The 23,609-nt window shown below is 37.9% G+C and overlaps 1 protein-coding gene across 14 annotated transcripts in view; it reads right to left on the bottom strand.

The window, feature by feature from the left end:
• Window positions 1-23,609, bottom strand: part of NF1 (neurofibromin 1) — a 265,468-nt gene that overhangs the window by 122,383 nt on the left and 119,476 nt on the right. For 13 of the 14 annotated variants that reach the window (XM_044939527.1, XM_025281027.2, XM_044939522.1 and 10 more), the window contains 10 exons: window positions 20,132-20,572; window positions 19,608-19,747; window positions 19,216-19,338; window positions 18,496-18,579; window positions 17,417-17,533; window positions 16,643-16,824; window positions 16,312-16,523; window positions 12,344-12,505; window positions 12,089-12,192; window positions 2,460-2,595 (listed from right to left, as the gene is read on the bottom strand). In XM_044939527.1, coding sequence (XP_044795462.1) covers window positions 2,460-2,595; window positions 12,089-12,192; window positions 12,344-12,505; window positions 16,312-16,523; window positions 16,643-16,824; window positions 17,417-17,533; window positions 18,496-18,579; window positions 19,216-19,338; window positions 19,608-19,747; window positions 20,132-20,572 — 1,701 coding nt within the window. The remainder of the gene's footprint in view (window positions 1-2,459; window positions 2,596-12,088; window positions 12,193-12,343; window positions 12,506-16,311; window positions 16,524-16,642; window positions 16,825-17,416; window positions 17,534-18,495; window positions 18,580-19,215; window positions 19,339-19,607; window positions 19,748-20,131; window positions 20,573-23,609) is intronic. The other variant, XM_044939531.1, reaches the window with a different exon arrangement.

The following is a 23,609-nucleotide window of genomic DNA, read 5'->3' as shown; positions in this document are numbered from 1 at the left end:
TCTCATTATTCCAAAACTATCAGGATGAAAGTAGAAATAAACACATGAAAAAATGTCTCAGTTATAAATCTAACACATGGCCATTCCGATATAATCTTAACCCAGACTGCTAAGTAAGGAGGCTTATAAAATGAAAGAGCTAGGTAAAAGCATGATTTTAAAAAGGTTTAACAGTCAAAAATACTAACTCCAGTAAAAAGATCTAAAGCTCAGAGAAATTTATTAGCTAGCAATGTACTCACACAGCTTTCAAATTTTCCCTAGCAGGTCCCAAAGCAGGAGACATATTTACTAGAGGGAAAAAAAAACAATGGACTACTATCCCTCCCAACAGAACATAAAAATACAAAGGTACCATTATGTTACTGCCAAAGTCTAAAGGGCAAAGAAAAGCCAGAAGATGGAAGGTGAATAAAAATAAAAGAGCAAACTAAGAGAAAAACTACATTTGCAAGGAGACTCAATGGAAGAATATCTTGAGATCTAAGTTTATTTTTCTTTTTTAATTAGCAAATGTAAAATTTCCCATTATCAGTCACTTATTAAAAAACAAACCCTTATTTATAAATAACATAGCACATCTATCCTCTATAGTACTGTACATTCCAATAATAAGTTTATCCAACAGTTCCAAAAACTGCACTAACATTTAAAGAATATTCTTAAGAAGAATAACTGTATGTGAAATTTTAATATAATGATTTGGGTCTGCTGTAATATGGGATACGGTATTATGGAATGTTTTAAAAAGCACAACACATAGTGGTTAATAAGCCACCAATTATCACCTGGCTTTATTTTCTGCATTATTTTTACTACCTCCTTCCCTTCCTAACTATGAAAGTTGGCAAGAATCTTGTTTACTTGGGTGGGAGGAATTGGGTAATTTATTCCTTCATTAAATATTTCCTAAGTACTTACTAAGTGCCAAGCACTTAGTTCTTTTTTCCTTTTCCAAGGTTGCTAATGATACAAAACTTTTTTTCTTAGGGAGACAACTACATGAAGAATTTCTACTAAAATCTACTAGACCATATATATAACCAGGTAGTCAATACTCAACCACTTTTAACCAACCAAAGTCAAAGCCCCTGCCACTTTAGAAATTCATTTGCTTTCTGAAAAGTTATTATTAGGCCAACCAAGAAGTTGGTCCAGACTATTTTTAACATGTGTTTACCATTTCTAGTCTACCTAGTTTTATGAACAGAAGAAGGACTGAACTGGACTTAAAGAGAAACCTGAATAATGCCCAAACTTAAGATGTTATTTATTGAATTAGATTTTATACTATAAACTACCCTCTGGTCTCAGATTTAACTACCTGCAAAACTGATATGGGGCTCTCCTAAGCTTCCTCAAGCTATTTTGAAAAAGGCAGGAAAAGTCATGATGAATTAAGAGAGTTTTAATGCTAAGTATGCTTTTCATCATCTATGAATATGATGAAACATTTTTTTATAGATACAGCAGATACATCTTTATAAATAGCAATGGGGGAAAAATTCACACAGAGCAGCCTGAAACAGCTTTTTAAAATGATGATTTCACTGATCTTGCTAATGTCTCCAAGCAACTGAAGCCCTGTGCTAAAAACAAATGGCTGTGGATAACTCTGCAAAGAAAAAGACACAAAAGGTATGGGTTTTGGTAAATGCAAAAATTCTTTATCCTACACCTGACCTTGTCCCAAACTCCAGATCCACTAATGTTTCTTCCAGAATCAGTTTTAACAGGCTAATGTGGATTGGCACTAATCTCCCTTGGAGTGATTAACCCATTTCTGAAGCTGCATATGCCAATCAAAAACATGGTGGAAGCCATAAGAGAACACAGGTGTAATTTCCTCAGCAAATAGGGGATGACTGTGAACATCTGAACTCAGAAGCATTACTTGCAGTTCTAGTGTTGAAAGTCTAACAACTGGATGTGAATGATGATGCAATATAAGTAGCATTCTATATAAAATAAACATCAGCCTGTCCTGGGGAAGCCTGACACAAATCCAATAGAGTTTAAGAGAAGAAATTAATTAAAGAAATTAATTTGAGAAGAAATCAAAATCAGAGATTAAGCATTTCACAAAACAAAAAGCAAGAAAGAGACTGACCTCATATGTGAAAGACCCTATGAGTAATTCAGGTAAAAGATAAAATCAGCAATAAAAACTGTGTAACATATTTAACTTCAATCACATCTACTATACCCAGTAGATTGGTGCATTTTAAACTTGTTCTCAATGCAAGGAAAATGTATTATTTTTAAAGTGCCCCATTAAACTACTTTGTATTTTTAAAGCCAATTTAAACAATTCTTAATGCATTATTCATCCAAACTGATTCAGTATTATCAATCACCCACTATCAGCAGCTAGTTTAGCAGCTAAACCCCTTTTTGGTAAAGCATTCTTTTAAATGTAGCTGTGGATTAATAATGGTAATCTCTAACCTTCAGCATACCTGGTACAAACAGTGGCACACACTTCGTAGTTGAGGGGGAAATTCGGAGGACGAACTGATGATGGCATGGAAGAACTTTTCAGTCATTTGAAGGAGGTTTCGTTGGTTTTCCTCAAGGCTCTCTGACTGTTCTAACCTACCAAGAGGAAAAAAAAAAAGCAAAAGCAGTTAAAAGCAAACAAATTAACAGACATATTCTTTAAAAGAGACTCCTTAAAGAGATAGATATTCAGCTAAATGCAACATTGAGACTTTTCTGGAATCCTGATTTCAACAAACCAATTATTAAAAAAAAAAAAAAAAAAAAGGCAATTTTGAGAACTGTGTATAAAAACTCTTGTTGTTGTTTAGCCACTAAGTTATGCCCTAATCTTTGCAACTCCATGGACTGTAGCCTGCCAGGCTCCTCTGTCCAAGAGATTTTTCAACAAGAATACCAGACTGGATTGCCATTTCCTCTTTCAGGATATCTTCCCCACCAAGGGATCAAACCCATGTCTCTTGCATCTGCTGTACTGGCGTGGATTCTTTACCACTGTGTCACCTGGGAAGTCCAATTATCCTCCTAGATTTCACAAATTTAATACAGGATTTTTAATTAAACATGTAAACCTGTGGCGGATTCATTTTGATATTTGGCAAATCTAATACAGTTATGTAAAGTTTAAAAATAAAATAAAATTAAAAAAAAAAAAAAAAAAAGAAAGGAAAAAAAAAAAAAAAAAAAAATTTTTTTGTCCATCTAGTAGGAGAGGGCATCTCACATTTTAAACTTTTATTTCCCATGACTTCAGTAAAGTTGACATGCTTTCAATATTTTGGGACCATTCAGGCCATATTTTGAACCTCCTTTCCTATCAAGCCTGATATCTCTAACTTCTAGGTATTTCTCTTGTCTGTACCTAAAACTTAGTTTGTTCATAATTAGCTGATTTTTTCCTTATACTTAAATGTCTTATTCTGTGTTCCCCATGTTGTCAATGGTACCATTATTGCTTCAACCACATCATTCAGGAACTGCTGATGTCGTTATTGTCTGCAGTAGTCCATTACTCCCCACATCCGATTAGTGTTGCTAATTCTTCTGTAAGACTTTTTTTTTAGGTAATTTATTTATTTATTATTATTTATTTAATGTAATTTATTTAGAAAAGGCAGAGGAACCAGAGATCAAATTGCCAATATCTGCTGGATCCTCGAAAAAGCAAGCGAGTTCCAGAAAAACATCTACTTCTGCTTTATTAACTAAGCCAAAGCCTTTGACTGTGTGGACAACAACAAACTCTGGAAAATTCCTAAAGAAATGGGAATACCAAACCACTTGATCTGCCTCTTGAGAACTCTGGAAGTCAGGAAGCAACAGTTAGAACTGGACATGGAACAAAAGACTGGTTCCAAATAGGGAAAGGAGTACGTGAAGGCTGTATATTGTCACCCTGCTTATTTAATTTATGTGCAGAGTACATCATGAGAAATGCTGGGCTGGAAGAAGCACAAGCTGGAATCAAGATTGCCAGGAGAAATATCAATAACCTCAGATATGCAGATGATACCACCCTTATGGCAGGAAGTGAAGAAGAACTAAAGAGCCTCTTGATGAAAGTGAAAGAGGAGAGTGAAAAAGTTGGCTTAAAACTCAACATTCAGAAAACTAAGATCATGGAATCCAGTCCCATCACTTCATGGCAAATAGATGGGGAAACAGTGGAAACAGTGACAGACTTTAGCTTTTTGGGCTCCAAAATCACTGCAGATGGTGACTGCAGCCATGAAATTAAGACACTTACTCCTTGGAAGGAAAGTTATGACCAACCTAGACAGCGTATTAAAAAACAGAGACTTTACTTTGCTGACAAAGGTCCGTCTAGTCAAAGCTATGGTTTTTCCAGTAGTAACCGTATGTATGTGAAGAGTTGGACTGTAAAGAAAGCTGAGCGCTGAAGAATTGATAATTTTGAACTGTGCTATTGGAGAAGACTCTTGAGAGTCCCTTGGACTGCAAGGAGATCAAACCAGTCCATCCTAAAGGAAATCAGTCCTGAACAGTCATTGGAAGGACTGATGCTGAAGCTAAAACTCCAATACTTTGGCCACCTGGTGCGAAGAACTGACTCATTTGAAAAGACCCTGATGATGGGAAAGATTGAAGGCAGGAGGAGAAGGGGACAACAGAGGATGAGATGGTTGGATGGTATCACCAACTCAATGGACATGGGTGAGTAAACTCTGGGAGTTGGTGATGGACAGTGAGGCCTGGCGTGCTGCCATCCATGGGGTCGCAAAGAGTTGGACACAACTGAGTGACTCAATTTATTTCTTTGGCCGTCCTATGCAGCATGCGAGATCTTAGTTCCCTCACCCCAAACTCATGCTCCCTGCAGTGGAAGCATGGAGTAACCAGTGCACTGCCAGGGAAGGCCCTCTTCTGTATGATTCTAAAGTCTTGGTGCTGTGATTAAAGGCAGATGTTCAGAAGGCAGACTTACTAGGTTTAAATTTCAGCTCTACCACTTACTGACCTTGATCAAGGTACTTAATCTGAGGCTCAATTTTTTTCATCAATTAGACAGGAATAATTATAATGCCTATTTCATGAGGTTTAAATTGGGAAGATTCATGATAGCTCAGTTGGTAAAGAAACCACCTGCAATGCAGGAGACCCCAGTTAGATTCCTGGGTTGGGAAGATCCATTGGAGAAGGGATAGGCTACCCACTCCAGTATTCTTGGGCTTCCTTGGTGACTCAGCTGGTAAAGAATCCACCTGCGATGCAAGAAATCTGGGTTCCATCCCTGGGTTTGGAAGATCTCCTGGAGAAGGCAAACGTTACCCACCCCAGTATTCTGGCCTGGAGAATTCCACAGACTCTATAGTCCATGGGGTCGCAGTCAGACACAACTGAGCGACTTTCACTTGCCCTGAAGGAGGGCATGGAAACCTACTCCAGTATTCTTGCCTGGAGAATCCCCATGAACAGAAGAGCCTGGTGGGCTACGGTCTGTGGGGTCGCAGAGCCGGACACGACTGAGCAACTAAGCACAGCACCACAAAAGAGCAAATTTTACCCCGTGGCTGTCAAATCCACAAACCTTTACTAGAGCTGCCCAACTGGTATAATCTGAACTCTTCAAAACACAATCCCTATGAAAGTCAGTACTTAACTACTTGTTATATGCCTTATCTCCCCTACAAAACTGTAAGCTCCTTGAAGGATGTATTCATCTTTGTCCTCTTAAAAACTAGCAAGGTACCTTACCAAAACAATCATTGAGTAAATATTTGTTGTCAATCTCTTAACTAGTAATGTCCTATTTCTATACTATTACATAAAAGTTTGGGAGACTGAAATCACCACTCCAGATTCCCTGCAGCTCACCACATAATGCAGCATATGGATACAGTAAGAGTTTAGAAATGAATGTAGACTATGGGCAGGATAGATTTCATGGACTAGGTGAGTTCTAAAGGAGGGAGTGAATTTGCACAGGCAAAAAGAAGTAAGGGCAGTTCAGAAAGTGGAAGGTAGGGCAAGCACTCAATTCAATCCAATAAACATTTACCACGCAACTACTATTTGCCATCTTAAGGCCACATGCTGAGGATTCAACAGTAATTGGCCTTTGAGTTTCTCAAAGAGGGGAAAGACAAGTATACACCAAGTAACAAGTACAATTATTTGATGATATAAAAGACAAAAATAGCAAACCAGAGAGAGACATGATTAATTCACATGGCAAAGGTTGCCAGGAAGCCAGAGGCAGAAAATGAATTTGGGATACATGAGAACTAAAAAGAGATATGGGGACTTTTATGCAGGGAGATCACTTAAGAAGCTACAACAATAAGTCGAATCTGAAATATGGAGGGCACAGGAGCTTTGTAGTATGAAAGAAAAAACTCACAATTTATTAACAGGGCCAGAAGAGATTCTTGGAAACCTTGACATTCTTGTCTAGTCTTTGTGGGAACTTTTTCTTTATGAAAAAAAAAAAAAAAAAAAAAAAAGGATACCAGCAGCAGGTATGCTTCAGACTCTTTCAAATGTCCCTCTAAAAGATTCTCACATGCCAATGATAACTCATTGGCTATTGCATTAATTCTGATCTATAATGAAGCTTTGTATTCAATTATTTAAGTGTTTGTGTGTATAAAAAATTTTCCCTCTGATTTTCAATCAGCTTTTTTTTATCCTATTGGTTTCCTGTTTTTAATTTCATTGATTTCTAACCTAATTTTTATTTCTTTCCTTCTGCTTGCTTTAGGTTTATATTGAACTTTCTCTGGTTTTTTAAGGTGAAAGTTTAGGCCATTCATTTTAGATCCTCCTTTTCTAATATATGCATTTGATGCTCTAAATATTACATTTCACTATCTTCTACACATTCTAATAAGATGTACTTTAAGTTTTTCTTTTTCTTTGCATTTCAGTTTTCAAAATTTCTATTGACATATCTTTAAGTTCACTAATTTTGTACAGGCGACAGGAATCAAGACCATCCCCAAGAAAAAGAAATGCAAAAAAGCAAAATGGCTGTCTAAGAAGGCCTGACAAATAGCTGTGAAAAGAAGAGAAGCAAAAAGCAAAGGAGAAAAGGAAAGATATAAGCATCTGAATGCAGAATTCCAAAGAATAGCAAGGAGAGATAAGAAAGCCTTCCTCAGCAATCAATGCAAAGAAATAGAGGAAAACAACAGTATGGGAAAGACTAAAGATCTCTTCAAGAAAATTAGATCTCCCAAGGGAACATTTCATGCAAAGATGGGCACAATAAAGGACAGAAATGGTATAGACTTAACAGAAGCAGAAGATATTAAGACGAGGTGGCAAGAATACACAGAAGAACTGTACAAAAAAGATTTTCACGACCCAGATAATCAAGATGGTATGATCACTCACCTAGAGCCAGACATCCTGGAATGTGAAGTCAAGTGGGCCTTCAGAAGAATCATTACGAACAAAGCTAGTGGAGGTGATGGAATACCAATTAAGCTATTTCAAATCCTGAAAGATGACTCTGTGAAAGTGCTGCACTCAATATGCCAGCAAATTTGGAAAACTCAGCAGAGGCTACAGGACTGGAAAAGGTCAGTTTTCATCCCAATCCCAAAGAATGCTCAAACTACCACACAATTGCACTCATCTCACACGCTAGTAAAGTAATGCTCAAAATTCTCCAAGCCAGGCTTCAGCAATATGTGAACCGTGAACCTCCAGATGTTCAAGCTGGTTTTAGAAAAGGCAGAGGAACCAGAGATCAAATTGCCAACATCCGCTGGATCATGGAAAAAAGCAAGAGAGTTCCAGAAAAACATCTATTTCTGCTTTCTTGACTATGCCAAAGCCTTTGACTGTGTGGATCACAATAAACTGTGGAAAATTCTGAAAGAGATGGGAATACCAGACCACCTGACCTGCCTCTTGAGAAACCTGTATGCAGGTCAGGAAGCAACAGTTAGAACTGGACATGGAACAACAGACTGGTTCCAAATAGGAAAACAAGTACGTCAAGGCTGTATATTGTCACTCTGCTTATTTAACTTATATGGGGAGTACCTCAAGAGAAACACTGGGCTGGAGGAAGCACAAGCTGGAATCAAGATTGCCGGGAGAAATATCAATAACCTCGGATATGCAGATGACACCACCCTTATAGCAGAAAGTGACGAGGAACTAAAAAGCCTCTTGATGAAAGTGAAAGAGAGAGTGAAAAAGTTGGCTTAAAGCTCAACATTCAGAAAACTAAGATCATGGCATCCGGTCCCATCACTTCATGGCAAATAGATGGGGAAACAGTGGAAACAGTGGCTACCTTTATTTTGGGGGGCTCCAAAATCACTGCAGATGGTGATTGTAGCCATGAAATTAAGACACTCCTTGGAAGGAAAGTTATGACCAACCTAGACAGCATATTAAAAAGCAGAGACATGACTTTGCCAACAAAGGTCTGTCTAGTCAAGGCTATGGTTTTCCCAGTGGTCATGTATGGATGTGAGAGTTGGACTGTGAAGAAAGCTGAGTGAGTGCCAAAGAATTGATGCTTTTGAACTGTGGTGTTTGAGAAGACTCTTGAGAGTCCCTTGGACTCCAAGGAGATCCAACCAGTTCATCCTAAAGGAGATCAGTCCTGGGTGTTCATTGGCAGGACTGATGCTGAAGCTGAAACTCCAATACTTTGGCCACCTGATTCAAAGAACTGACTCATTGGAAAAGACCCTCATGCTGGGAAAGGTTGAGGGCAGGAGGAGAAGGGGACGACAGAGGATGAGATGTTTGGATGGCATCACCGACTCAATGGACATGGGTTTGGGTGAACTCTGGGAGTTGATGATGGACAGGGAGGCCTGGTGTGCTGCAGTTCATGGGGTATCAAAGAGTTGGACATGACTGAGTGACTGAACTGAACTGAATTCTTTTCTCAGTTGTGTTCAATCTACTGATAAAGCCCATCTGAAGGCATTTTTCCTTTCTATTATAATGTTCTTGATTTCCAGCATTTCCTTTTGACTCTTTCTTAGAGTTTCCATCTCTCTATTTAAATCACCTCCCTGTTCCTGCATGTTGTCCACTTTTTTCTGTTAGAGCCCTTAATATATTAATCATAGTTATTATAAATTCCTAATCTGGTAATTCCAAAATCTGTTACATCTACATCAAGTTCTTATGCTTGGTTTGTCTCTCCAGACTATGATTTTTATTGCCTTTTAGTATGCTTTGTAATTTTTTGTTAAAAGATCCAAGACATAATGGGTAGCAGGAACAGAGATAAAGAGGTCTTCAGTGGAAGATTCTGTGTTAATCTGGCTAGGACTTGGCTTGTGCTTTATGTTTCATGTTTGCTGTAGGTGTTGATTTCTTCCAGTGTCCTTATTTTTATCAACCTAATTGTCTGGGTTTCCATAGGAATTTCTTCTTAAGTGTCTGTTTTGCAGCTCTCTATTGTAACCCACTATTAACACTTTGGAGTCCTACTGATGTAGTAGTGAGGTCCTGGGGAGGGGAAGCAGTCTACAATCTTATGCTTATATCTCCATTATTTTCTTGGGCCAGAGTCACTGGGCTGTGACCTTCAGAAGAATTTCTTAGCTATTTTTCTCCTCTTAAGTGACTCAAGAAGGTTAGAGGAAGCTGGAGTTGGGTAGCTGCCCATCCTATAGGTTGGATTAGGCTCTGGTAGTTTCCCTCGAAGGCAGGCCTTTGTAGGAGAGAACAGAACACTATGGGCATATTCCAAAATGGTTACTTTTCCCCCTTCCCTGCCCAGAGCACAAAGGGACTTTTCTCCAATCTTCAGCATGAGAATCTGGAAGAGTTTCTAGAGACCAAACTCACAAAGTGTGAGTGCCTCAGACAGAGGGCGCCCTCGAGTTTTCGTTCTTAAACTAACCCACAGTCAACCTCAAGCAATTGGTCAATTACAGTCTAAGCATTCCTACCAGTTACTGACCCCAGCAGGAGTTTCCCCCTGTAAAATGGGATTCTCTGAATTTGGCTGTCACTCTAGTGTTTTCCCTTTACTGCCTGCCCTTCAATGCTCTGATGAATCTAAGATGACTTGCTGATTTTCTGTTTTCAACTTTTTCTTGTTGTGAACAGAGGAGTGTCAACTTCTAAGCTCTCCACATGTCAGAAAAACATCAGTTTGAGTTTTAAGTAATCTGAATTATAGGAAGCTTGTAATCTAGTTCTCTTCTCTGTACTGAAGCATTTACCTAGTACAGGAGATTTCTTTCAGGCAGTTAGTTCACTCTCTAAGTAATTTTTTTTTTTTTCCTCTTCAATAACTTTTATTTATTTATTTTTTTCATACATGGTATTACACATGTTTCTAAGTAATTTTTACCCTTTAGAAAGTAAAATTGCTTAAAGGTAACAAAATACAAGATGACATTAAAAGAACATTGCTTTGAAGTTTTAAACTACAACTACTGAAATATTTCAACAATAATTGGTTAATTTAGGTGCCAGAGCTGATTAGTTACTATAGCTGACACTTTAGTAGAGGCAAAGCCCAAAACACCAACTGATACAAAGTTGCCAAATAAAACTATTTAGGAAGAGAAACCATCAAGAAGCTCTGAACCTGAAAATAAAAAATAAAACAATTTTTAGGGTCCTAACTGAAAGACAAGCGATGTGGCTTAGAAAAAGCAAGCATAACATAACAGTCTAAAATTTCATTCAACAAATATTTATGAAATGTCAACTATAAGCCAGATACGTTAAATACTCATAGGAAGACATAAAGACGTATGAAATGTAAAAGAGCCAACAGTCCAGGGGAAGATAAATTCATAAAACACATCATCACAACTCAATGTTACAATGATGGTGCACAACATGAAAGAGATTCTGTTTCTTTGTTCACGTGTAGTCTGTGTGTATGGGTGGCACTTGGGGACAGATAGAAAGCTTCACAGAGATGGTGGTTTTTAAAATGCACCTTGCATTACCCCTTGGCCTCTTTCCCTTCTCCCAAGTCACTCCTCATTACAGGAGGAATGGTGAGATGGATTAAAAAAAAGAGTCAAGTATGCTCAGTTCAGTGCTATCCACTCCATTCTAATTTTGTCTGCTTACAGAAAAGATATGTTCTGGTCTTTTCTCCACTTACGAACAAAAGCTTGCCAGCCTCTGTGATGCATGCCTGTAGTTACCCAGCTGTGCAAGAGATGGGGAAGAAGATTCTAATTCAAGGTGAAGTATTAGCAAGCCTATATGTATCTTGTGCATACAAGATCTAAAGCCCCACTTTTTAATCATTTTTATCAGAAATAAAGGAAAGAGTTGATTGCTGGGTGCTTCCCTCCCACATTTTCTCTCCCTCTGCCCTTCTGGTTTTGAACTCAGGTGGAGAAAAGGGAATATTACTTATTAGGCAACTCTAATCCCAGTGAGCCCCACGTGTCAAGTCACTTTAAAAATGTGTAATGTGCATATTTCAATGGAGTTAAAGAACAGAGATGACATGAAAGAATGACAAGCAGTGATATAGATTATAGTCAGATGACTGTATTTTTTCTTGCAGTCAGTTGGGAACAACTGATGGTTTCTGAGAAAAAAGTGACCAAAAAAATTTAGGTTTCAGAATAGTTCCTATAGCAAATGACCTGCCAAAAACAAAAACAAAAAACAAACAAAAAAACAACGCTAGGACAATAATTAGAAAGTTACTACAAAAGTCAAGGGAATTAATATGATATTGGTAAATAAATTATGATATTGCCCAACCAAGCAAAATATCACACAGCAGTTAAAAAGAATAAGATTCATAATCTTTCTACACTGACAATGATGTTAATAAGACACAAGGTTATGTTAAAAAAAAAGTTGCAAACCATATATATAATGTTACATTTATATTAAGTGCTTACATTATAATATAGTTTCTACAACTAGTGATGCATACATGCAAACACACTATAAAAAGGACAGAACAGCCTAACTAGTAACAGTGCTGTCTCTAGAGGTGATAGTCAAAGATACCTTAAATGTTATTAGTGCTTTTCTTTAAGAAAAATGTATTTGTGTGTAACTTTTAAAGAATCAAGGGGAGAAATTACGAGGGCTTTGCCTCAGGTGGCAGTAATGAAAACAATGGAGAGCTGTTAGGAAGGAGAGGATGACAAACCTGGTAGGATCCACTTCAAAGCTGACGTGCTGCCAATCAGAGGAGGTGATCACAACCCGTAATAAAGGATCCAGGAGTTTCTGTAGGTAGGTAGCACCATATACCTAAAGAAATACACAGGGAGGAACTTATTATGCCTGCTCCAAACATTTTGCATTAAAAAAGACATTCGGCTCTGTACATTCTGTACATAATCACTGTCTGGCATACCTCTGCATTCCCCCTGCCCCCAAAAACAGATAAATGGATACAAACCTTGAAACAGAAGGTCATTATTTTACTGGCCAAGCTGTTGCCTCGGAAAAGAGTCTGCATAGAGTCTGCCAATTCTACTTCCTTAGAAAACATGTTCCAGAGCAGTTGGTACAGCAAATGCCGAGAGTCAAACAGAGTCACTAGAACGCGAGCAAGTTCATCCTGACAAGAGTAAGATTGTGTTAGTGTAAACAGTTCAGTTTTTCCTTAAGCAGGAAACTGAAAGGCAAATTCAAAGCTGATAACCACCTGTTGAACAGAAGTATACAGTGACTGATTAACTTTTCCCCTGGGATTTATCCATGTACATTTGTCTATGATAAATGACTACTTCTGTACACCTACAGTAGCTATTAATTCTAAGGATTAAATGATAAGAAGGTAAGAGAGGCCAAAGGTTTACCACCAGACAGAAAAAATCCAGGATTCAGCTCAAATTCTATGCCATAATGAAGGAAAAGTAGAAACAGAAGTTGATGACAGAGAATTTGATATGAACAGACCATTTTCCTAGAAAATCAATGACAGTGAATAAGACTGTGGTGACCATGGAGCTCTACTCTTTTCTCCTTTGGCCAGGAAAACTCAGCGAACATTTATCATGGGTTAGGAAAGAAACAACAAAAATGGAAAAACTACAGGATTTATAGCAAGACAGGAAAAAGCCCTAAGCAGTGCATTCAGAACCAAGAGATTGGCCAGATGTATATACAAAGTGGGGATGCATAACTAATTCCCATCTAGTACCTAAATGATAACCCTCGAAATTCCCCACAGTAAAGAATTTTTTGCACACTTAAGAAAAATGAATTGATTGTAAATCATTGTGTAACCACACAAGTTGGCAAGAGATTTACAGAGAATGAGGTAGCCAGAATAAGATGGCCTAACAACAAAGTCAGGATCATGGCCTGTAGCTCCTCTAATTCTTGTCTGGTCTCAGGATTACTATCATCTGTTATTTAAGTAAAGGAAAAAAATTTAACACTCTTAACCACAGATAATTGGAAGCCAAATAAGACCCAATATTCTGCTATACTTCCCATGGTTACATAATACATAATTGACTAGATTCCATTTTAAAGCCAAGTATAATTATCAGAGATAATTTAGTTACAAAATAGAACTATTTTTAGACTGCTGTGCTAAATGTTTTTTCCACTCTAATCCCTCCCCCGTAAAATTCTAAAAACCTTTAAGCATCAGAAATTAAATTTACAAAATAGACTTAAAATTTTTTAAAGTTATCTTTTAATTTGTTCTCCTTTAGATATAGCTCTAATAGATCTGACTTAATATAAAAGTCCTCTTTTTTAAAAAGTCCATTTAACATAAAACACATAGATAACCAATGAGAATCTAAAAAATACATATATAAAACATGTAAGAAACTATTTACTGAAAGAAAACATAGTGATTAAAGCTTCTTGGACTTTGATTCTTTTTATTGAAAAAATTACTAAGAATTTTTAGTACTAATTATAGGTAGGTGCTAAAAGGTTTTAGAATAGCCATTTTCAAAATATATGGAGATTTGTGAACGAACGTTAGCCTTCAAGAGGATTTCAATACCTTCCTTTTTCTAACTCCCTACAACTAAGAGTCCATCTTTCTTCATTAAACAATCACTTACTAAGTCATGGTTATATGTCAGGCTCTACTCCAAGACCCAGAACTACTGAAGTAAACAACACAGACATGGGCTCGGCTCTCATGTACTTCATTCATGTTGTGGTGGAATGAGAACAAGCAATCAAATAAACAAGATAATTTCACTCAGTAAATAAATGCTGCAAAGGAAATATAACAAGCAATTGAATAAAATGACTGTGGGTGTGGTTTGGATGGATGACCAGAAAAAACCTCAGTAAAAAGGGAAATCTGACCTGAAACTTGAATAACAAAAGGCCAGGGAATAAGCACTGTAGGCGGCAGCATCAGCAGCAAGGCTGCTCAAGGGCAGAAATAAGCTAAAGTTACGACCAACCTAGATAGCATATTCAAAGGCAGAGACATTACTTTGCCAACAAAGGTCCGTCTAGTCAAGGCTATGGTTTTTCCTGTGGTCATGTATGGATGTGAGAGTTGGACTGTGAAGAAGGCTGAGCGCCGAAGAATTGATGCTTTTGAACTGTGGTGTTGGAGAAGACTCTTGAGAGTCCCTTGGACTGCAAGGAGATCCAACCAGTCCATTCTGAAGGAGATCAGCCCTGGGATTTCTTTGGAAGGAACGATGCTAAAGCTGAAACTCCAGTACTTTGACCACCTGATGCGAAGAGCTGACTCATTGGAAAAGACTCTGATGCTGGGAGGGATTGGGGGCAGGAGGAGAAGGGGATGACAGAAGATAAGATGGCTGGATGGCATCACTGACTCGATAGACGTGAGTCTCAGTGAACTCCGGGAGATGGTGATGGACAAGGAGGCCTGGCGTGCTGCGATTCATGGGGTCGCAAAGAGTCAGACACAACTGAGCGACTGATCTGATCTGATCTGATTTGATGGCCAGTGTGGTTCAAGTTTGGTGAGCCAGAAGGAAAACGGCCTAAGATGATGTGAGAGAAGAGGCAGGGCCCAGGCTGGATAGAGCCTTGTAGATCAAGGTAAAGAGTCTGAGTTTCCCTTTAAGTATGAAGAGTAAGATCCTATAGCTTTTAAGCAGAAACATATTTACAGGTAACAACAGATTACCTTATTATATATAATTCACTAAGCTGAAATCACTTTTGGTACAGTATGAACTAAACAGCTTTTTAACATGAAAGGGACAACCCTTCTCAAGGGTTTAGCATGAAGTGAAAGTGAAACCAACACTTTCACGTCCGACTCTCTGCAACCCCATGGACTGTGGCCCACGAGGCTTCTCTGTACACGCAATTCTCCATGCAATACTGGAGTAGGTAGCCATTCCCTTCTCCAGGAGATCTTCCCATCCAAGGGATCAAAGCCGGGTGTCCTGCATTGCAGGCAGATTATCTGAGCCACCAGGGAAGCCCAAACTCAATAATGTTTAGCATGTCTGTTAGCAAAAATGATAGGGTTTTAGAAAAATTTTTATTAAGAGATGCCAAATAGCCATATTATGTCTTTAGTATTTAAAACAAGCAAAGTCATAATTTCAAATGCAAATAAGAGTGTTGAAGTTTTAAAAAATTGTGTAACACTTCAAAAAAAAGAAAGAGTTCTGAACTAGAGGTAGTAAGCAGACACAAGCCTTGAATTCTAGTTCTAGCATTACTAACAACTGAATATGAGATTTAATTCTAAGTATCTCATTTACCAAATGAAGACACCAGACAAGATCAGTGGTTTTAATTTTATTTTGACGAGTGTTCAGACGGAACTTTTCCGTGGGTCAGGTGAGGAGTTTCAGTTTTACTTTAAACATGAGAAGTTAAGATCCTCACAGTTAAGAAATCTCGTGAGGGCCAGAAGAGCCAGTCACTTTCCACAGCTGAAAATCACTCAAATAACATCTGAAGCTTTTCTAGCTCTAAAAGTTTTAGTAATTAATTCAATTCACTGATACACATTAATATATATAAAATAGATAAACAACAAAGACCTACTGTATAACACCAGGAACTATACCTAGTATCTTGTAATAACCTATAATAGAAAGGAATCTGAAAAAGATATATGAATCATGTATATATACACACACACACATACATATACATATGACTCAATCACTTTGCTGTATACCCAAAACATTATAAATCAACTATACTTCAATTTATCCCTGGGTTGGGAAGATCCTCTGCAGGAGGGCACAGCCACCCACTCCAGTATTCCTGCTGGGAGAACCCCACGGACAGAGGAGCCTAGCAGGCTACAGTCCACAGTCACAAGGACTTGGACATGACTGAGCATACATACTTCAATTTAAAAATAATTCACTGAATGAATTCTGAAGCATCTGTTTTATGCCAGGCACTGTTCTTCTCCTCTTAACTCAATGAACTTACCCACTGAGAACAGGGAACCACATTGGCCAGAGCCATGGCTATAGGGAGCTCTCCTTGATCACCCATCATCGTGACCAACTCCACCAGTCTCTCAAAACGATCTGCCAATACTGTTTCTGCAAGTGTGTCAAACTCTGTGCCTTGTTGAAGGATTTTTGTCAGAACTTCCATAAACGTAGCTCTTGTCTGGAGATCTTTGTGATAACCTAAGCCTGATGTGGACAGACAGATGCAAATTTATTAACATGGTCTTTTTGAAGTAATTTCACTTTTCTTATATACTGATTCTCTAGGTTTTAAATTTCTCTATGAACCTTTCATTTTACCTCACCTATGGAGTGCATGAGGCCGCTGTCCACGTTAGCGTTGAGTAAGTTTGACATTGCCAGGACTGTGCAGTGCCTCAGTGATGCCAGCCTCCGAGACATGCCACGCTTCCTGCCACCTGTTTGTGCATTTTCATCTTCAACTTCACTGCAGTCGTTCAAAAGGTTCATAAACAATGTGAAATACCTGAGAAATAAAAAGACTGACCCTTACCCCGTGAAGGCCACACACATCAACTAGAAAGCTAATGAGACATTCTGAAACCACCACGCGTGCACCACGAGTGGCTCTAGCATCTGCTTCTCTCTAGTCTCAGGGGTAATCAGCCAGCACGGCTCATTAGGTAGTATTCTGTGTTGAATGTGATTTTATCCTGATCAAGTCCAGTACATATTTCATAACATAAGTACCAAATAGATGCAATGTTTCCTGGTTAAATGTATCACGTTTAATTTTCAGAATATAAAAATTAGTGGTCCAAATAATTAAGACAATGACTTAATGAGGTGATCTGGGTTTTATTGTCTATAAAAATTCACTGATCAAATTATATTTTCTAGAAAAACCACAAAACACAGCTGTTTTCCTATACCAGCCCTAAATAGGGATTATTGCTTCAAGAAAGTGCTGTATTTTGTGAGACAGCAGCTGATGGTCATAATAATGGGGCAATGAGGTCCATTTTCTAAATATAATCATTTGCTATTTCGATTACACTTTGTTTTGTTGTGTGTAGGCCTTTGTTTTTTGCTTTTTATTTCTGGCAACTGAAATTTACTTAAGAAACAACTGTGATTTGGCTTCCATCAACTCCACACCATCTCCTTCCTCAGGCTGCAGCGGCAGACCAGCCAGGAGTGAAACTACTGCTTCCATGCTTGCCTGGTCCAAATCTCTGAAGAAAAAAAAAAATTTTAAGACCACAAATCTCTCAAGTTCTTACACGTCACCTTCCCCTCAAATAAATGTCTTCCTAACAGACATGAATTTTCATAACTACCTATTTCATTAAACAAATTTCTCTCTCTCTCTTTAGTCACTAAGTCGTGTCTGACTCTCGCGACCCCATGGACTATAGCCAGCCAGGTTCCTCTATCCATGGGATTCTCCAGGCAAGAATATTAGAGTGGGATGCCATTTCCTTCTCCAGGGGAAATTCCTGATCCAGGAATCGAACCCAGGTCTCCTGCATTGCAGGCAGATTCTTTACTGACTGAGCTGTAGGGGAGCCCTAAACAAATTACCATGAAAACCCAAATAATCGATGAGCTAATATGCAGAGCCCAGAATACAAACATACTTCAAGTCAGGCAAAGGGCAATAATAACTTTCTACAAAGTAATCTTGGCTAAATGACTACCTTGAATTAAAAGCATGTACTGTGGGACCAAGCCTGGCCAAAGAAATATATGTGAATAGCTATTATGTAATTCATAATGTTTAAATATTTCTGATACATGGCAGTAAGTATTTATCATTAGAGCAAACTTAAGCAATTACATTTCAGAAAGACACAAAACAACTAAGTTCTTCAAATAATATCTTTATCCAGTCAAAAAATAAAAACAATCTAAGGCCTTATATATCTTATTTTCCAACTGTAGACTATCTTTCCTAAATATACAACATAAACTTTCCAAACAACACTCATTTTTACTGAAAATTTTTTAGTTAAAAAGAAACAATAAAGATTAATATCTTTGAATAATCCAAATGCAAGAGCTTGATATCCCCCAAAACAATTTCAATATAAATTAATATGTACACAAACTGTAATAAGTAGATATAATGCCTAGAGTAAACCTACTAATATGTAAAAGTCTTTTTCTTTTCTCTCTCTCTCTTTTTTTTTTTTACCTTGTAAGACATTTTACATCGTCATCTGCCGCTTGGTTTGATGTTCCCATAACCCAATCTGTCAAGTATTCTACCATCTTATTCCTAAAGAATGGGAGAGAAAAAGAAAAAAGGAAACTGCTTTTTCAAAGTCACACGTAAAAATTCTTGTATGATTAAAAGTGTAATAATTCAAGTAATTTGCCAAGTCACTCAGGCAATAAGACAATTTCATAAAAGAGATATTACTACCACAAATCTAACAGAGAAGGGCATAAACACCAACTGGTATACTCATCTACCACCTTAGCCCTTAGCTAAAGACTTTGAAAAAAGAAGGGAACAGCAGAAGATGAGATGATTAGATAGCATCACCGACTCAATGGACAAGGATGTGAGCGAACTCCAGGAGACAGTGAAGGACAGAGGAGCCTGGCATGCTGCACTCCATGGGGTTGCAGAGTCGGACAAGACTTAAGAGACTGAACAACAACAATGCTATCTATCAGTTGGACACAGAATCAAATTCTTAGTTCAAGTGCAGTATAATTTTAGAAAAAGGGAGCACTGTCATGGGCACAAAGCTTTGGGAAATTTAAAATAATCTGAAGGAAAAAAACACATAAAATACTTCTTTTCCACCTCTCCCACTTCCCATGATAACCAGGTGCCACTATTTTTCTGTACTTTACTAAACACAGTAAAATTTACAAGACTTTATTTTGCTCTTTGAGAACTCACCTGAATTTCATCTCTTGACAAAATGAGAGGTCATCTCTCCTTGCCATCATTACCTCGACTAACTGACACAATTTTGTTTTTATTTGAATTGCATGAACCATATTTCCAAGTACACGAACATATCTATTTAGATACAGGGGCATTAAAAAAAAAGTGATCAGATATAAATGAAGGAAAAGGTTTTCTAAATGCTTTCACCACTAAGTAAAATGATTAAATGTAACCATAAAAATTATAAGATTTTCATTTTGCTCATATGAGAAGATATATAACTTCTAATTACCTTATTACCACACCCTGATTTGGGTGCAAAAAAGAAAAGGATGGCAAATTATTTTATTGCTAACTACCAATGCAAATGTGTGTCTGCTACACTTCAATAGAATGCCTACCTGACCAGATTTAACATCATTGTTTCAATGCTGGCTTGCCCCAGATGTTCAGAACTGCCTTCGGTATGATTATCTAGTAAGTTCTTCATTATAGCTATGGTTTGCTCCACAAACTGAGTATTGGTGTCAGTCAATAAAACCTATACAAAGAACAAAACATTGGGAATTGATTGATTTGGGAATCAATGTACAGCAGACAGACCATAGATAAATGTCATACACATGCAGAAATACACCCATGGGCACATATTCAAACAGGCACATAGATATACACAGATGCTCATACCCATGCCCAAGACATTGTTAACCCCAGGCACACCCACGCACCAGAGTCCCTACAAAGCGAACTAATTTCTGAATTAGATGATTCTCCTTTTTGCAATGTTTTTATCTAGTTTTTTAAATTATAAGTGAAAGTCCATGCCAGTATCAAAATTAAATAACCTAAAAGAAAAAGGCTTCATTATTTCAAATGAGTCACTATTTAAAGGAAAGGGTAAAAAATAAAACAGAGAACACTTTACCTGTCCTTGGGAGTCAAAAAACTTGCTGATGGTATTCTTCAGTTTGTTAAAAAGCATTGGATAAAGAGCAGGACTCAATTCTAGACCCACCAGATCCTTAACATTGGTCCGTATTTGAAGTCCCACTTTCTCATGGTTACAGACCATTAAGGACAGCAGCCGATCCATAAATTTGCTGACAGGTGTATCTGCATTTCCCTCTGAGGACATCACTGAAATCATGGAACCCTTGCGTTCACTGACAGGGCCCATGGGTGGGCTATATGTTGCTAAGCCAGAATTGCTTCTCTGCTGCAGGCACACTCCCCCAAGGGCACAAAGGAAGCCAGTCATGTTGATCCATTCTTGTAGCGAGTCCGTGTCAGATAAATCTATGGATCCTCCTCCACTCACATGAGACATTCGCCTCTTAACAATGGTCTTGTGAAGGCTTTCAGCAGCCTAAACACAAAATTTTTATGGAAAGCATGAATTCAACCTAAATTGGTTGAGAGACTTGACAAATTACTTTTTATCCAACATTTCTGTGACGAGAGAACATTTTTTTTACATGTAAAAAAATCCAAGTCTTTGCTCTGCAATTTCTAGTCACATCAAGGTATCTCACTGCTTGAGGAGAGATGAGTCTTAATTTACAGAACTGAAGGTAGTGGTAACACATGGATCCAGTATCAGATACAGAAGGTGGTGATAAACTGCAGTTCAGAAAGGAACATACTTTCAAAATATTTGCTTATATCAATTTCCGGACACAGAAGCAATATCTGTGCTGCTTCAAGGAATATAAGCATTTGAAGGTTTTTCACCAAGTAGCTGCTGCTGCTAAGTCGCTTCAGTCGTGTCCGACTCTGTGCAACCCCATAGACGGCAGCCCACCAGGCTCCCCCGTCCCTGGGATTCTCCAGGCAAGAACACTGGAGTGGGCTGCCATTTCCTTCTCCATTAACCAAGTAGGGTATGCATTTAATAACTTAGTGACTGTCCAAGTTCAAAAACTCTGGATCCAGCTGTGTGAACGTTGTACTACTATTAACATAGATTCCCACATGACAAGATGGGAGTAACCAAGTGGAAAAACCATTGAATATACAAAAGAATGTAATGAAGGAGTATAGAATGATAAAATCAATAGAAAAAAAAATTAAGAATTTGTAATCTGACAGAGGAGGAATCTTCCAGGAATTCTGATCCTTTCAGTTTATGGAGTGGAGATGAGAAAGAAAACTCTGTGTGTGGCATAAATTTTTCAAATTCAATTTCCCTTATATACTGCCTACAAGCGTAATAGTCATCTTACTATAGGGGATATATCAACCTAAGAAAGCAATATATTAGGGACAATCGGTGATATGAATGATGTAGAAGTACCACTGTATTTACTTCATTATGTTTATTCTATGGGGAAAATGACCTCTCATGAATGATTGCTTTGAATATGGAACTCTTAAAACTTTGCCATTTCTTATAGCACATGGATTTACTACAGTTGTACCTACTATTAGGATATGGCTACGTATCTCTGCTGTCATGCAGCACATTGTCCCTTTTAGGCCCTACATTATCAGATATTTATGCAAGCTCCCTGGTCAGGAATTAAGAGAGTGGGGTTCACAGGATGGATGATTTAATGTGTAGCACAGTGAAAGAACCACTGGATACAACATTATGCTTTGATAAAATAAAGTAAGCCTAGATCTTGTATTTAAGTACTTTATGTGATCTCATTTGACTAAGAGGTTGGTTGGGCTCAAGATAATGAATCAACTTCACACCTTCAACAATATATGCAATAATGAGTCATTGGTATCAGACACAGAAAGTCCACTGAAGAAGAACCTGCAGACTGGCTTATAAGTAACAGTAGGGTAGAGCATATATATGGACCGAATTTACATAGTGAGATTATCAAACCCTGTCAAGTGACTTTGAATTTTTTAGCAGCAGCAGGATGACTGAATCCTTAGCATATTGACTGCATATGGGTTGCAGCACAGCTGAAACATTCTGGTTGGTATATACATGACTTATTTCCTTTACTCATCAAGCATTTGGATCCAGCTCCTCTTAGACATCTTCTTAATCTGGTTTCAGGTCTTCAGCCAAGTGTTCGTACTGAACAGACACTGTACTTGGCACTGATGTTAATTAAAGCATTATGGAATAGCGTATTAGCAGCTAAGGCTCAGCTAACTAAACAGCTCTTTTGCATCTTTATTAAATAGGTATCTTCCCACTGAAAATAAGAAAGAGGAAGAAAAGCTCAGAAGACCAGCTCCATCACATTGTACACCTGCAGCTGGTCTTCAAATAACAGTGAAACTCATCAAAATGGAGGCAGTGATACTGAAATGGATAAGCAACTTACACTAAGAATGAAATATATACAACAGCAGCTTTCAGACACAACGAAATCCAAACAAAGAAGTTCTGGCAAAACTGCCAACAGTCATGAAGATGGAAGCAGTGGTCCTGGAAGCAACAGTGAGCATAGTAATGGATCCACCAATGAGGTGATTTCTAGTAACTCAAGACAGTCAGCTGGCAGCTCTGCCAAGAGGTCAGTCAGAAGACACTGCAGAGCTGAAGCCCTTAAAGAAGATCATGGTCAAAATCCTCTTAAAAGTAGTTGCGATACAGATCTTTGAAACAGAAAGTCAAGCAGACCTTTGCTTAAGGGAATTCCCAAGGCCTATTAGCAAGCAATGAAACGGGAAAAGACCTGCTTTTTAACAGTCAATGTCATCAATAGATCATCAAATACAAATGCTACATGCCTATTCACACTCTGAAGATCCAGAACATATTTCAGAGGAAATGAATGCTGCCCAAACAGCACAAGCATCTCAGGAATCTTGTAGTATTACACACACTGGGGACTTTCTTGGGAGACAACTGGAAATGAATTATTTGCTTGTTGGCAATCCAGCATCACTAAATTCAGCTTCAGTACCACAAAGGGCACATGGCTGATGATAAGCTAAGTGCAGATGATGTCAGCTGTGGTAGATCCCAGATTAGTGCAAAATCAGAAAAAAATATGGCTGATTTTGATAGTGAAGAATCTGGATGTGAAGAGGAGCTAGCTCAAATTAATTCATAGGCAGAGCTAACATCTCACCCCTAACAACATCTTGCCACTGTAGTATCCATTTACCATAAACATCTTAGTCAAGGAACTATAATTCATAAACATCAATTCAACAGTTACTCTTTTAATTAACTATTAGTTAATTTGGATATTATCTGCAAGAAAGGAAACATCTTGTTACGGAATACAATCCAAGATGATGATGCAGCTAAATCCTTCTGAAGGATTAATAAATAAAGCAGAGAAACTTCCTTGATATGTTGGTTTACTAATAGATAGATCTAAATGAGATTCACTGAAGGTTGCTCAAAAATTTAGGAAATAACAGGTAAATAGTAATTAAAAAAAATTTTATGCAACAGTCAAAGTACAGTTTGTGTACTCTTTTCA

Source organism: Bubalus bubalis, chromosome 3, assembly GCF_019923935.1.
Source record: "Bubalus bubalis isolate 160015118507 breed Murrah chromosome 3, NDDB_SH_1, whole genome shotgun sequence".
Lineage (NCBI taxonomy): Eukaryota > Metazoa > Chordata > Mammalia > Artiodactyla > Bovidae > Bubalus > Bubalus bubalis.
The sequence above is the reverse complement of the archived record's forward strand: the minus strand, read 5'-3'. Positions and strand labels throughout refer to the sequence as shown.